At 43.3% G+C, this 13465-nt stretch overlaps 2 protein-coding genes across 8 annotated transcripts in view; one reads left to right on the top strand and one right to left on the bottom strand.

Moving 5' to 3' along the window:
* The window catches only part of LOC129718634 (glutamine-dependent NAD(+) synthetase), a 162911-nt gene that overhangs the window by 22621 nt on the left and 126825 nt on the right, over nucleotides 1-13465 (bottom strand). For 3 of the 7 annotated variants that reach the window (XM_055669592.1, XM_055669589.1, XM_055669587.1), the window contains one exon: nucleotides 10637-10797. In XM_055669592.1, coding sequence (XP_055525567.1) covers nucleotides 10637-10782 — 146 coding nt within the window. In that variant the 5' untranslated portion in view covers nucleotides 10783-10797. Of the gene's footprint in view, nucleotides 1-10636; nucleotides 10798-10856; nucleotides 11003-11038; nucleotides 11257-13465 lie in introns of those variants that run through there. The other 4 variants (XM_055669590.1, XM_055669591.1, XM_055669588.1 and 1 more) reach the window with 4 other exon arrangements.
* Nucleotides 1-13465, top strand: part of LOC129718631 (cytosolic carboxypeptidase Nna1) — a 331733-nt gene that overhangs the window by 191781 nt on the left and 126487 nt on the right. The gene's annotated exons all lie outside the window — the stretch shown is intronic.

Genomic DNA, 13465 nt, shown 5'->3' with positions numbered 1-13465 from the left:
GTCACAAACGACACTCCACAGCACAGGGTTTGGGATGGAGCTTTGTGGTACTCCTGCGATAATTGAGACGCACTTCTGACCCACCTTCGTTTTATAAACTAGTACTCGACTCTGGAGTATGGTTCTAAAATCGATTCTGAAGTATATTTCTTAAATGTTTACTGGTGTGGTCCACCAGTAAACCGGTAGTATCTCCCTCGCGCTCCTTTTCCATTACCTTTTCGAATAATTTAGCATCGAAATGCGTCGTTGGCGGTTGTAGTGTTGGCTCTACCCGCCGCTTGACACCTCACGTTGTAGTCTTCATTTTACCGGAAAGACTGGTGGTCACTATTGGTAGTGTTATCGTCTAACCTCCAGTTCACGATCAGCCCTCTCTTTCCTCCAATCTCCAGCTGAATTTCTCCCTAAGACAACCATTAGGCATGACATCAGGGAGGGGCGATTGTGCTTAGTACACTCCTTTACTTCGTAGACGGGTAGGTTTTTCTGGCATTTCGATGGTTGACCTGTCGATTGGTACCTTGCTACTCGAGAACCATCTGGGCCACATTGACTGCTCTCCAGATGCTCTCGTCGTCGCTCATTTTGCGCCCTATAGTATACGGCCCACTCGCTGTCATCATTTCGCTCCTCGCCTGTGCGAAACAAGGACATACATATAACGAACACAACAATAACAATATCGCACGCTAGCCTGGGGGGCTAATGCGGTCTCGATCAACTAGATTAGTTGAGAGAATACGTTGTCGATATTGTTTTCGGCACATTTTGCATGTTGTAGGATAAGTACAACGATACACCGTGCCCCAGTGCTGGGTCGAGAAAATTTCCAGCTCGAAAAGACCCTCGACCTGATCGGGAATCGAACCCGACATCACAACCGTGTGGGAGAGCTAGCCGACCGACATCGCTAACCACAGAACCACGGGGACCACTACCATATAACGAACACATGCTCAGCAGTTTACCAAACCTACTGCAGGTACTGCCTGAAGCACCCATAGCCTGCGGTATCTGTTTTCCCCATGGCGCCTCTCGATCTATCGGATATCGCCGGAATGAGTCGATGTGTGTCGGTAGCTTTGGACCATTCCCGCTGCCACCTGACCGAAGATGACCTTCTGGAGATACTTAAAAACAATGCAAAATGTTCTAAGATTTAATTCATTCGACTAAGATTCTCTCAAGACTTTATTAAATTTATTGTTTTGACAATCATAGACAAAAAACTGGTTTTAAAGAGGGGTGTTCTGCGAAAAACTCTATCTTGTCGTGTCCAACGTACAGATAGGACATCGCAGTATTCAGCAATTGTTTTTCTTCTAAAATTTTCCACAACTTTGCTGAAGGAAGCAATCTGGTATATTGAAAATTAGAAAAAATATTTTTTTATCTAACTGTAAGGTGGATTGATCGAAAAACTAACATGAAATCATTTTTTCACAGTCAAATCTAGAACGATCACGATTTTTCGACCTGTGCACTGTGGGATTTTCAAATAAATCATTTCACCAATTGTTAATGCCTTGAAATATAACCCTTGGAATGTGTAGAAACTATTATTGCTTGGATTTTCGGCTCATCAGTCTTTAAGTTGAACTAAACGAAGTACTGCTACTTTTCCTTCAACGTTTCGACAAAATATTTTGTCTTTATCAAGAAGTCTACAAAAAACAAAGCAGAATTGTGTTTTCCCTATTCTAAAACCTTTCTCGTACGTCTGTTACTTACTAAAGCTTTTCGTTTTGTTTTCATTTGTAACTTATATAATACATAATTAACTGTGGTCTGTTTTCGTTTATCACATAAAATGGTACTATTTTAAATAATTTTTGTCCTAGAATAATCTGGAAAAACTTGTACTCGAAAAAAACCTTATTTATGGTCACAATTGTTAATCTTCTACTAGTGTGTTGTCGAAATTTTATCTAGATCAGATTGTCTGAGTGCGCATGATTGTCAGTTTCATGACGTCTATGAATTCTATGTTGTTTATTATTGTTTTTTACTGTGTTAAACACACCTGCATAAATAGAACCTAACCCGTCTGTATCACTTTTCTTGTTAACTGTATTGTTGTTCGTTGCTATGTGGCATATTTCCAGAATCGGTAGTGCTGTTGTGTTTCTGTGTTGGTCGAGTATTTCAACATTGTTTAGGTCAAATGTGTGTTGGGTTCTAATACAGTGGTGCAAGAGTGCTGTCTTTTCACTTAGTGTTGCAAATTGTGGATCTTCTATGTCGGTGCCTGTGTCAACAAGTTTCTGCAGTGCATTCAAGTTCGAGCTATGTCCGCTAATTCGTGTTTTCAACTTATTTGTAGTCATGCCAATATATTGTGAACTGCAGTCGTTGCATGAAATACTGTAAATAACATTGGTGTGGTCGTCTTTTGCTATTTTATCTTTTGTTTGTGTATAATATTGTTTGGCAATGTTTGTCTTTCGTGTGGCGAACTTAACTGTTTTGTAATCGTTTTTCAGGAACTTACTGATCTTATCGGTGAGATGCGGAATGTATGCTATTGACCGGTAAGTGTATTCCAGATTTTCACTCGGCGATTGGTTGGAACTCTGTTGCTTGGTACTCCTACAGTTTCTCTGGTTGATCAGGCGATGTCGCAGTGTCTTAGGATAGTCGTTAAGCTGCAAATGTTGGTCCATTATGTTGACTTTTGCAATCTCCGATAGGCCGGTGGACAACCTGTTCTAATACTAATAAAATTGATGGCCATATTTATTTTTTGGTGAAGTGGATGCGCAAAATAGTTGAGAAAACGGCCACTTGCAATCGGTTTTTGGTACCATTCCGTCGATATATGTTGATCTTCGTGTCTGACAAGTAGCATGTCAAGGAAAAGTAACCGGTTGTTTCCCTCTATTTTACAGGTGAACTGGATGTTAGGGTTGTAGCTATTAAAAGTCTTGAGCACGTAGTCAAGCTGATCGAGTGGAAAGGCAGTGACTATTTTTTGATGAACGGCAATTTGATTTTAAGCTGTTTGAGTACGCAATCTAGCAATACCTCTGTGACAAGCTCCGCTACAATTGGAGATAAAGGGTTGCCCATAGCTGTTCCGAAGACCTGTTGGTGGTACCGTCCATCAAATTTGGAGAAACTAGCGTCGATGCAAAATTCAACTAGATCCAGAAACAGGTCCAAGCAAATGTTCTTAGCGTTTGGTCTTATTTGGTCCCAGAAACAAATCACGACATGGCATACTAGTTCCTTTGGAATGGATGTGAGCAATGAAACCACATCCAATGAAATCAACGAATATCCAACAGGTAACGTGACCGTGTTGATGAAATCGCAAAACTCGAAGGAATCTTTAATGTTGTATGCACTATCCATGGAATTTTGAACAATTCTTCCTACGAACTTTGAAAGTTCATAGGACGGTGCCGTCATATTAGGTACGACCGGTCTCAAAGGTAAACCAGGTTTGTGCGCTTTAGGTAACCCGTAAATTCTTGGGCATAGTGCGTTCTGCGATTTCAGGTTGGAAGCTTTTTTTTTGTCGATTAGTTTCAGATTATGTAACCGCTCCACCAAAGAATTGTTTTTGCGTTGAAAAGAAGTTAATAATTTATATGTTTTGGTGTCCCCCAACAGCGAGCATTAGCACTGTTTTGTTACCTTTATCTGATTGTAAGACCATAACATCAGGATTAGTTTTTAAAAACTGTCTAGTGATTTTTTCAGCTTGTTCGCATGTTCTTGCTAGTGGATCCCACTGTTTGTGTAGAAACTATTTTGGAAGTTATTTCATAAAATGGTGGTTGAAATACGCGCTTCACAATAAGTATTTCGTCGTTGCTGTATCACTTTTTTGTACTTTACAACCTTCAAAAGTGCATTACCCAAAAATGTACCGTACGATAATTTTGAAATTTTGACCAGAGATTCTGGACGTCATAACGAATCGAATGGTGTACTCAGATTCTTTGGTGCATTTTTTATAATAACGGTCTGTGGGAGCATCGTGCAACGCAACCTAGGTATGAACATTGCCATGCTAGCGAGGAGCGTGCCTCTGCACGGCTGCCTTTACTCACTATTTGTGGTGGCTCAACAGCCGGAGGCCATGTATTTGGCTCGTGGCGTGAGGGAAGTCTCTCAATGATCCGCCCCAACATCACTGGTGATTGCTCCGCCGGGGCTGACGCACCTCTAGTCTTTGCCATTACAATCCTGTAGGCATCGCTCCAAGGGTTCGCGTTGGTAGTGGCGCATAGTATAGTACATCATGCCGGTGGCCTTCCATTGCTTCCACAACTGGTCGGCGTTGCCTGGGCAATGTTGTCATCCGACAATAGCTAAGTGAGGAGGTGCGACGCGATCGTTGGCGCGGTAACCATATCTCGGCGATAGAATGCTTCGCCAACCTGAGCGTCTGTTCACCGAGAGGGAGCAACTCAAAACAGCGTCTGATCTCCATGTTAGGAGCGGCTGATCAACGTCCTGGTGTTGACACGATGGTCCTCCGGCAAGACAGGGGGTTCGAGAAGGCCCAACAAGCCGCCCCGTAAAACACCAAACGTTGCAAATATCAAAGAAGTTAATACGGATCGGAACAATCGGCACAGACCTAGGCGACGAAATAAGAACTACGATTGAAAACTCGGTACATGGAACTGCAGATCGTTAGGCTTGCACTGCAGGAACTTTGCTGGTCGGGACAGAAGGTAATGAAAAGTGGATTTCGAGAGGCTACCTTTTATCAGAGCTGTGGCACCATCAACGAGCTTGGGACGGGCTTTATAGTGCTGGGTAGGATGCGCCAACGCGTGATCGGGTGGCAGCCGATCAGTGCAAGGATGTGTAAGTTGATAATTATGGGCCGGTTTCTTGAACTACAGCATCATCAACGTGCACAGCCCACACGAAGGAAGAGCCGATGACGAGAAAGAAGCGTTCTATGCGCAGCTGGAGCAGGTGGCCGCAACGGGACGTTAAGAACGTCATCGGTGATATGAACGCTCAGATAGGAAGGAAGGGCAATGTATGGCACAGTGATCGGGCCGAATAGTCTGCACGCCGTATCAAATAATAACGATCAACGATGTGTGAACTTTGCAGCCTCCCGCGGTATGGTAGTCAGAAGCACCTTTTCCCCGCAAACACATCCCCAAAGCCACCTTGAGATCACCCGACTTACAAGTGGAGAACCAAATCTACCACGTTCTAATCGATGGTCGACGGAAGAGCAGCTTGGCGCAGAAACTCTTGAAGATAGCTGGAGGAACATTCGATCAGCCATAGATAGTACTGTTGTAGCGGCACTTGGTACAATTGCTGCGAACAGGGGAAACGACTGGTTTGACTACGAGTGCAGACAGTAAGTGGGAGAGAAGAATGCAGCCAGAGCGAGAGTGCTGCAACACTAAACGACGGCGAACGTGGAGCGCTACCGACACGCAGGGAACAGGCAGAAGCGCCAGGAGGAATATCGAGATCGCGTGGCGATGGAGGAACTGTACCGCGCGAATGACACACGAAAGTTCTACGAGAAGCTGAACAGTTCCCGAAAAGGCTATGTGCCACAAGCCGACATGTGCAGGGACCTGGACGGCAACCTTCTCACGAACAAGTTGACAGGTGGAAGCAGTACTACGATGAGCACCTAAATGGCGATGTAGCAGAGGACGACGACGGAGTGGTAGTGGATCTCGGTGAACGTGCAGATGACGACAGAATTCCAGGAGGTTAGAGAGGAGATCGGCCGGCTGAAAAACAATAAAGCCGCTGGAGCTGACCAACTCTCCAGCGAGCTGTTGAAACACGGTGGTGAATCACTGGCTAAGGCGCTACACTGGGTTATTACCAAGATTTGGAAGGAGGAGGCAGTATCGGAGAAGTGGATGGAGGGTACCCTAGTAACAATATTGATTTTATTATAGTTTTATAGCGCTTAATACAGCCAAAACAGCGCTATAAAACCTTGATAAAACCACTTTTGTTACTTGGATACAGTGTGCCTCATCTACAAAAAAGGCGACGAGTTGGATTTCTGCAACTACCGTGCAATCACGGCACTGAACACCGTCTACAAGATACTCTCGCAAATTCTGTGCCGTCGACTATCACCGTTTGCGAGGGAATTCGTGGGGCAACACCAAGCGGAATTTATGGGTGCCCGCGCCACCACGGACCAAATATTCGCAGTACGGCAGGAAGTGCCGTGAATATAACGTGCCCACACATCATTTGTTTATCGATTTTAAACCGGCATACGACACAATCGATCGAAATCAGCTATGGCAGATTATACACGATTACGGGTTTTCGGATAAACTGACACGGTTGGTCAAGTCGACGATGGATCGGGTGATATGCGTTGTCCGAGTTTCGGGGACACTCTCGAGTCCCATCGAATCTCGAAGAGGGTTACGTCTGTTCAGCTCTTTGGCTTCGTCGATGATCATCTACAAAATACTGATCAGACCGGTAGTCCTCTACGGCCACGAAACCTAAACCATGCTAGTGGAGGACCAACGCGGATCATGGCGGAGGCGGATAAACCACGGGTTGCATCAGCTGATGGAGAACCACTCATCGTTCAAACGGCGAAAATCGGTAGACTACGGTTCTTGATAACGACCCAACTGAAACGAGGCGCGCAGCGAACAACGTGCCTCGATCAAGTGGAAGACGACCTGCGGGGCCTCCGCAGACGACATGGCTGGTGAGCTGCAGCCACGGACCGAATTGAATGGAAACGACTTTTTCGAACAGCAAGGGACACTTCGGCCTGGAGCTGACTGGTTAGGTAAGGTAAGGACTTCCATTCCTAGACTGACAAGACCTAGGCCTGGTGGCGTTACTAGCCCGCGACAGTAGAGCAATTAGTTGGTCAGCACTGATCGGCATTAAAATGCGATGTCTTTCAGCTGGGAATGGTTGGAGTATTGACCGACTAATGGTGGCTATTTGTGTGGCCTTCGCCTACCTTCATTTTTGTGATCAGTTTCGAGCTGCCGAAAGCCACTTCGATGATTAACTCCGTACCGTTTCTGCTGTAGGTGGTCTTGGCGCCCGAGCGTTGAAGTCACCCGCCTCCACCAACGGCGTTAGGCCCGTTAGTTCCACACTTGATCGATCGACCATCTGAGCGAACTTTTCTCTAAAATGCTCAATCCACCTTGGCAACCACGCAACCTTTGTTCGAGCTACACACAATTTCGTGAACCGGGAACTTGCGGATGCGATAAGGGTCCGATACGATGCCAATGTCCGACAACAACTCAGAGGCTGCTTGGTATAACAGTTGCTGTGCCGCGTAGCAGTGGTTCAGGTTTAATTGCGTCCCTCTCACGCCTGCGGGTTAGTAGCTCATGGAGCCTCTCGTGGCATGCTTAGCGTCCCGTTTCCCAGTACATACCAAAAACTTGGAAGGCGCCACGCAGTTCCGCGCTTTGTGAACTGCGTCACCGCAACGTCGATATCAGTTAGACCTGTAGGGCTCTTTACACGACTAGGATTTATGTCCCCTCTCAAAGCACCTAAAGCAAACATCAGACTGTTGTAGAATACTTAGGGGGCATATTAACCAACCTTGACCAAAGCTTGATTTTCTTCAGGACTTTGCTTCCCTCGACCGATAAGAGCTCTATGAACTGGTTCCCAGCCACAACAACTCCACATTCTTTTTGAAGGCTTGTGCAATGTCGCACCATTCGTTGATCTCATCCAGGTTTTAAAGCTGGTACCCCTGGGGTAGGTCTTGACCTTGCACGTTCTTTCCTAGCACTATTTGAGTTACCTCTTTGTCGGTTGCTACATCTACGTACCCCTTCGCATCTCTGTTAAGTGCTGGGATCATCTCTCCGGTCCGAGATCGACGAATGGTCCGAACATCCTTACCCTGATCTTTTAGCTGGGCGACGCCTCTCCTGGCCCTCAAGACCTCGGAGTATTCAGACCCGTCCGTCTTGAGTATGAGCGAGTTGCCCTTGAGCAATTCTCGCTCAAACTAGGCCACTAGGTGCCCAAGGTCTTTCAAATTTGATATAAATGCACATCAATAGCTTCTCAAAAATGAGTCGTGCATTGAAAAATTAAACCAGTAGCACAAAATGGCATCTTTTGCCTATAGAAACGTCTATGCAAAGTTTCAGCCAAATTAAAAATGACAATTCAAATAAAAGATTAAATTTGGGACATTTTTTGTGGAACTGTTCAGTAATAAAAAACCTATCACATTGTTAGTATCAAACATGCTAGTGTTGTATTCATTATTCTCACTAAACTCAAAAAAACAATAGTGGCGTACTAGTTGTAGCATCAATCGATTATGATATATGGAGCTAGTAGGGTTATAACATGTGCATCCACTTGGTCTCAGTAGAAAGGTTACTACGTTGATCGCGCGGTGTACGTTGAATATTTTGAAACTCAGCTTGAAAAATAGATTCGATGATGCTCACCTAATTTTTTTCTTGCATCTTATAGCGTTTTTTCTCAGCTTTCTAATGCTGGTCTCAGATCAAAAATCGGTAGTTGCGAACACAGTCAAAAATGCATTTTCTGATATAATCCAAGATGGCGGCCAAATTCAAGATGGAGGCCTAAATTCTGATCAATTTAAATGAAAGCCCTATCATTTCTCTTTACAGAAAAGTGCTACTTGTAGTACTTTACACAACGAATTTTAGAGATAAAGCTCAAACAATACATCAAGAATTACTAAAATTTCAACTTATCGAAAACTGTTTCGCCCCTTGGTGACCAAGGGGTCAAATGTCATTATCATTTTTTCTCTATTTCTAATAACTATGTGTATTTATATCAAATTTGAAAGACCTTGTGCACCTAGTGGCCTAGTTTCAGCGAGAATTGCTCCCTTGCTCCTTTTATTCTTCCGCGGTTTTTAAGGGATTTTTCGCGCTTCTCGCGCGTAGCATCTCTGTTAGACTTTTTTCCTTCAGACTCGTTGGATCTGTTGACAAACAAGCCAATGGGCATTGCTCGATCTATTTTCGTTTTGTGTTCCGTGAAACAGACCTCGACGAACGATAAGGCTACCGTTTGTGTGCATGTAGACACGGTCGCATTTCTTCGCTTTAGAGTCCGGTAGCTTTTTTTTAGTGCACCTTTTGCCGTTTGCACTCGTTCCATGAGCGTGGCATACTTTGTCCTCACTCTGTTCACGTAGATGCGTTACTATAGAAGACTTGTATTTTAATTGTTTCGAGATAAAAGCAAAGCAAAGCCTTGGTGCTACATTCCGATTCGGAACTTAACCTTCTGTTTACTATACACAGACTTCGCAGCCAACTGTTAAGTGTACAGGACAATTGCGGGGCTAGCGCTACGATCCTACTGACACTAACACACTAGTATCAAGTTGCGCTGTCAGTGCCGCCGTACTTGGATTGTTAATAATAGTAGGTCACCGAAGTTCTCCTCTTTTTGAGGGCTAGCTTCAGGCGTACCAGCCTTGCTATTGCTCATGACCGCACCCGTCGGTTATGGTGAAGACCGTATTGTCACCTCTTGTTCAATTGGAGTAGTCGCCTATTTGGTCCCATGGTAAGCTGCCCAAAACCTGGAGACCACGGCTAAGGATGGTCGTCATAGCACCTTATGGGCCACTATGTATCGCCTCCGGCCGGTGTAAGTCTGGAAAGGGCATCTGATCCTTGTCCTGCCTGATTCCCATCAGGTAATGAACACGGAACGTACTGGAAAGCCTGCCAGGTTTTACGGGACGGAGATCTCTGCATCAGTTTGTCACCTCGCGGTTTGAATCCGCTGTCACACGATACGATCAGCCCTAGGTTTCTGCTAAAAGTACTTTTGATTCCAACGTTGGCCAGATTTAGATTGGACTTTGTCAAAGCTTTCGAGAGATGTTCCCGAGGAATTTGGAATGAGGATTTTTTTTTCCAGTAAATAATACATTTGAACCCTATTCCTATAAAAAATCGAAGGTCAAATTTCTCCATACACTCGAGAATTTCTAAAAAAAAAATTTTTTTGTTCATACATTCAAATTAAAACACCATTTCCATCGATTTTTAATCGTCTATTTTATGTTTTTAGTGTGGTACTTTTACTGTTTAGCTTTTCAATGTGAGTGTTTCTAGTTGTCGTGCCTGTTATGACAACTTTATTTTTTGGTTTCAACAAATTTTAAATTATTTTTCAAATTTATCATTGAAATGAATCAGGACAAAAAAGAATCTTTGATTATGCAAGCTACGACAAAAATATTGACAAACTCAATATACATATAAAATTACCTTATTATTTTAGTTATTCATCAATACAGATGATAAATTCAAAACAATCTCAGCAATTCACAAAAAATAAACCTGAGACAAAACTTCCAAAAAGTTTTACATCGTGTTTGTAATGAGCGGTTTAATGGTAATTCAAGCCATTAATATGTCCATATTCCTGTTAGTCTTTTTAATTTGTTGCATAAATTCATCACAATTTTCACAGATACTAAAAAAATGTTAAAAAAACTAATTTGGTGCATGAATCTAGTGATGACCAACAAAGTACCATACATCCCCACTGTGCCATAAAGTAGAGGAAAAACACTATATTTTATCATATTTGCGGCCATTCGAAACATGGACCAAAATAATTATGTAACAGCTCGCGTAAATTGCGTACTAACCATACTTCCAGCTCCGGACCGGTCCGATAGGTCGCTCCCAGTTCCCGCGCCTCCACGATGGACTCCATTATTCGAGACATATTGCCCTCGAAGTCCAGCGCCCACTGGTTCAGAGTGGCAACGGCTACCGTCACTTTGCGACCCATTTTGCGTCGTTTGGGCTGAAACGGAAACGAAATGAAAGAAGAAAAAAAAAGTTACTTATTATACACTAGCCTACCTGTGAGTTTATTACTAGTAGCAAACAACAAAACTGAACAAATCCTCCAGTACAAAAGGGTGACACACAGCTCTCCTTCGCTAGCCACTTGCTATTTCCTAACAACCCTTCAACAAAAAACTTTAAATTCCATTCGTGCAACACACTAAGCGAAGGAATCAAAAATAGCGGCAAATACTAACAAGCATTTTGCAGGTTCTGTCCACTGCTCTTGGTGTAAGACACAAAAGTTGCGGTTGATTTACTGCCAACTGGTGCTGTTAAACTGTGAAAAAACGCTGCCAGCTGCCATCACCGCCACTGCCGATATCAACCAAAAACCACTGCGCCAGAAGGTTGCTGAAGAGACGGCAGAAACTACAAAGTTCTCGCGCCCGCCCGCACGTATGGAAGAACATCAGAAAGTGGTTGCAAACTATCGATGAAACTTTTTCGCTTTCCCGCAATTTGTGTGGCGAGCGTTTCCAATGGCAACGCGAATTGGCCACCGACTTTAATGGGTGTTCCGAGCTTTAGGCTGTAGGACAACTTTGGGGTAGCAGCAAGTGGGTATCGAAAACTGCGATCAAGAGAAAAGTTTTGGAAAAGTGTACAGTTTTATCACTGATAATAAAATATAATCTAGCGTGAGCGGCTGTGATAATTTTGACTCAGATATAGGCACTTTTTCTGTTTTTCTTTTATCAACTGGTAGTGCCTAAGTAAAAGCTTTAATGAATCCAGTGTATGACATAAGTTTAACACTGCAACTGAACGCGCACAATCGTTAAATACTTGTGACAAATTCTACGGCGACGTTACAACTTTTTGACTATTTTTTGGCCTAATTTTAGCTTTAATTTTAAAACCCTTCAATGTTTTTTCCAGTTTACCTTTAGGGCCACACCAATGTTGACCAGTGTAATGCATCCTTGTATAGTATTTATAATATGTAGAATAGAGCAAGTTAAACTGAATTTGCAGATGGAGAAACTAAATTCAACTTCAACCCCCAGGCGCATTTTTAGATTATGAAAAGCACCATCTTTTTACAGGTTGTCCCTCGTTGACTGCATTCATTTGGAATCCATCAAACCGTGTCAAACTCGTTCCATTTGCAAGAATGCAGCGTGAAGCCATTAATTTTGCTGCAGTTGATTTACTGAAGCGTTTTGTTTTCTTTCTATTCATATCGTTTGACATTAATGCCATTTGAGGCGAAATATTTATGCAAATGCTAAACGAATAATGGAAAGCAAAGAACTTTCGAAATGTATTTACAGTGGTATTTGAATTCGAACGAAAGCTTTACCCTATAGCAACAGCCACTTTCCAAGGGGTTTTTACTGAAAAACATATGGTTGTACAGAAAAAAGTTTTCCACGATAGCAAAAATCGTGGCGACGAACACTGGCAGAAAAAACCGCTTTACTAATGGGTCAAAGCCGAAACACGAAACTCAAGCAAAAAACCTCAACTGTGGAAATAAACGCTACCGTTTGTAAGGCTGAGAGTAACAAAAAAAACATGGAAAAGTATTTATCGTTTCGTGACGCTCCAGATAGCCTCCGGCAGTCATATTGTACCGAGTAATGCCGTTGCTTGTTTCGTTTTATTAAAGCATGTATTTAAAAAATGAATTAAAATTCACCTTGACGCTACCAGCTCAAGGCTGTCAGAATGGATTCACAACATCCGCAATGAGTTATCTCGAAACTCGCTAACCAATTAATATTCCATCCGTGCTATGCAACCAACGATCGTGGATGTGAAATAAATTAATTAGTTTTACTCGAGCTTCCGAAGTTTGTCTAATACAACAAGTGTTCCCAGCAGCGGAAAACTCCTGCCTTCCACCCTAATTGGAACTGTCACAATGAGAACCCGCTGATTCGAAACGAAACGGCAATCTCCCGCGCGTCCCGACTGTGGGTGCAGGTTCCCACTTTTTCCACCTTTTGTGTAACGGCCAGAAAACTTTTCCTTTGTACCGAGGATTTGCATCCGTCTCCCGTTGCGCTGTGAGTGGAAAGCCAGCACCAGACGAGGGATCTGTACCTGGAACTTTTTGGCTAATGACTTTCGAATATAGAAAACTTTCAAATGGTTTTCATGTAGAACAAATAGACGAATCACAGGCACGGGAACACCGTGCGAATCGGGACGCATTTCAATTTTAAATCAGTCTCGGTGAACGGAACAGAGTTGAAGAGTTTGTCGAGCAAGCTCCGTTTTCATTCGATATTATAAATAAATATAAGGAAAGTTTGCTTCTTTCTTCCCCGGGTAGGTAGGGAAAACTGAAAACTGGAACCGTGCTTGTTACCGAGACCGCTCGGTTGGATGGAAAGTTTCTCCTTTTTTTCCCGGAATTTTATTCGCCGGTTAGACAAAAATCACTTTTCTTTATGGAAATGTGGAGCGAAGTTGTTGTTCTGGTGCTGCCGTACTCGCCTAAAACGCACAAAGAAAACTTCGCGTTAGGATTACTGGCGAAAAATTTACACATTGTAACGTGGAATTATGAAGTTTTCGCATCGCCATAAACATAGCTAACCTTATTCTAAAAAAGAACACACATTTTGCTGCCTCAATCGGCGATGACTATCGCAAACCGAACAATGACTGCT

This window comes from Wyeomyia smithii, chromosome 1, assembly GCF_029784165.1.
Source record: "Wyeomyia smithii strain HCP4-BCI-WySm-NY-G18 chromosome 1, ASM2978416v1, whole genome shotgun sequence".
NCBI classification, from domain to species: domain Eukaryota; kingdom Metazoa; phylum Arthropoda; class Insecta; order Diptera; family Culicidae; genus Wyeomyia; species Wyeomyia smithii.
The sequence above is the reverse complement of the archived record's forward strand: the minus strand, read 5'-3'. Positions and strand labels throughout refer to the sequence as shown.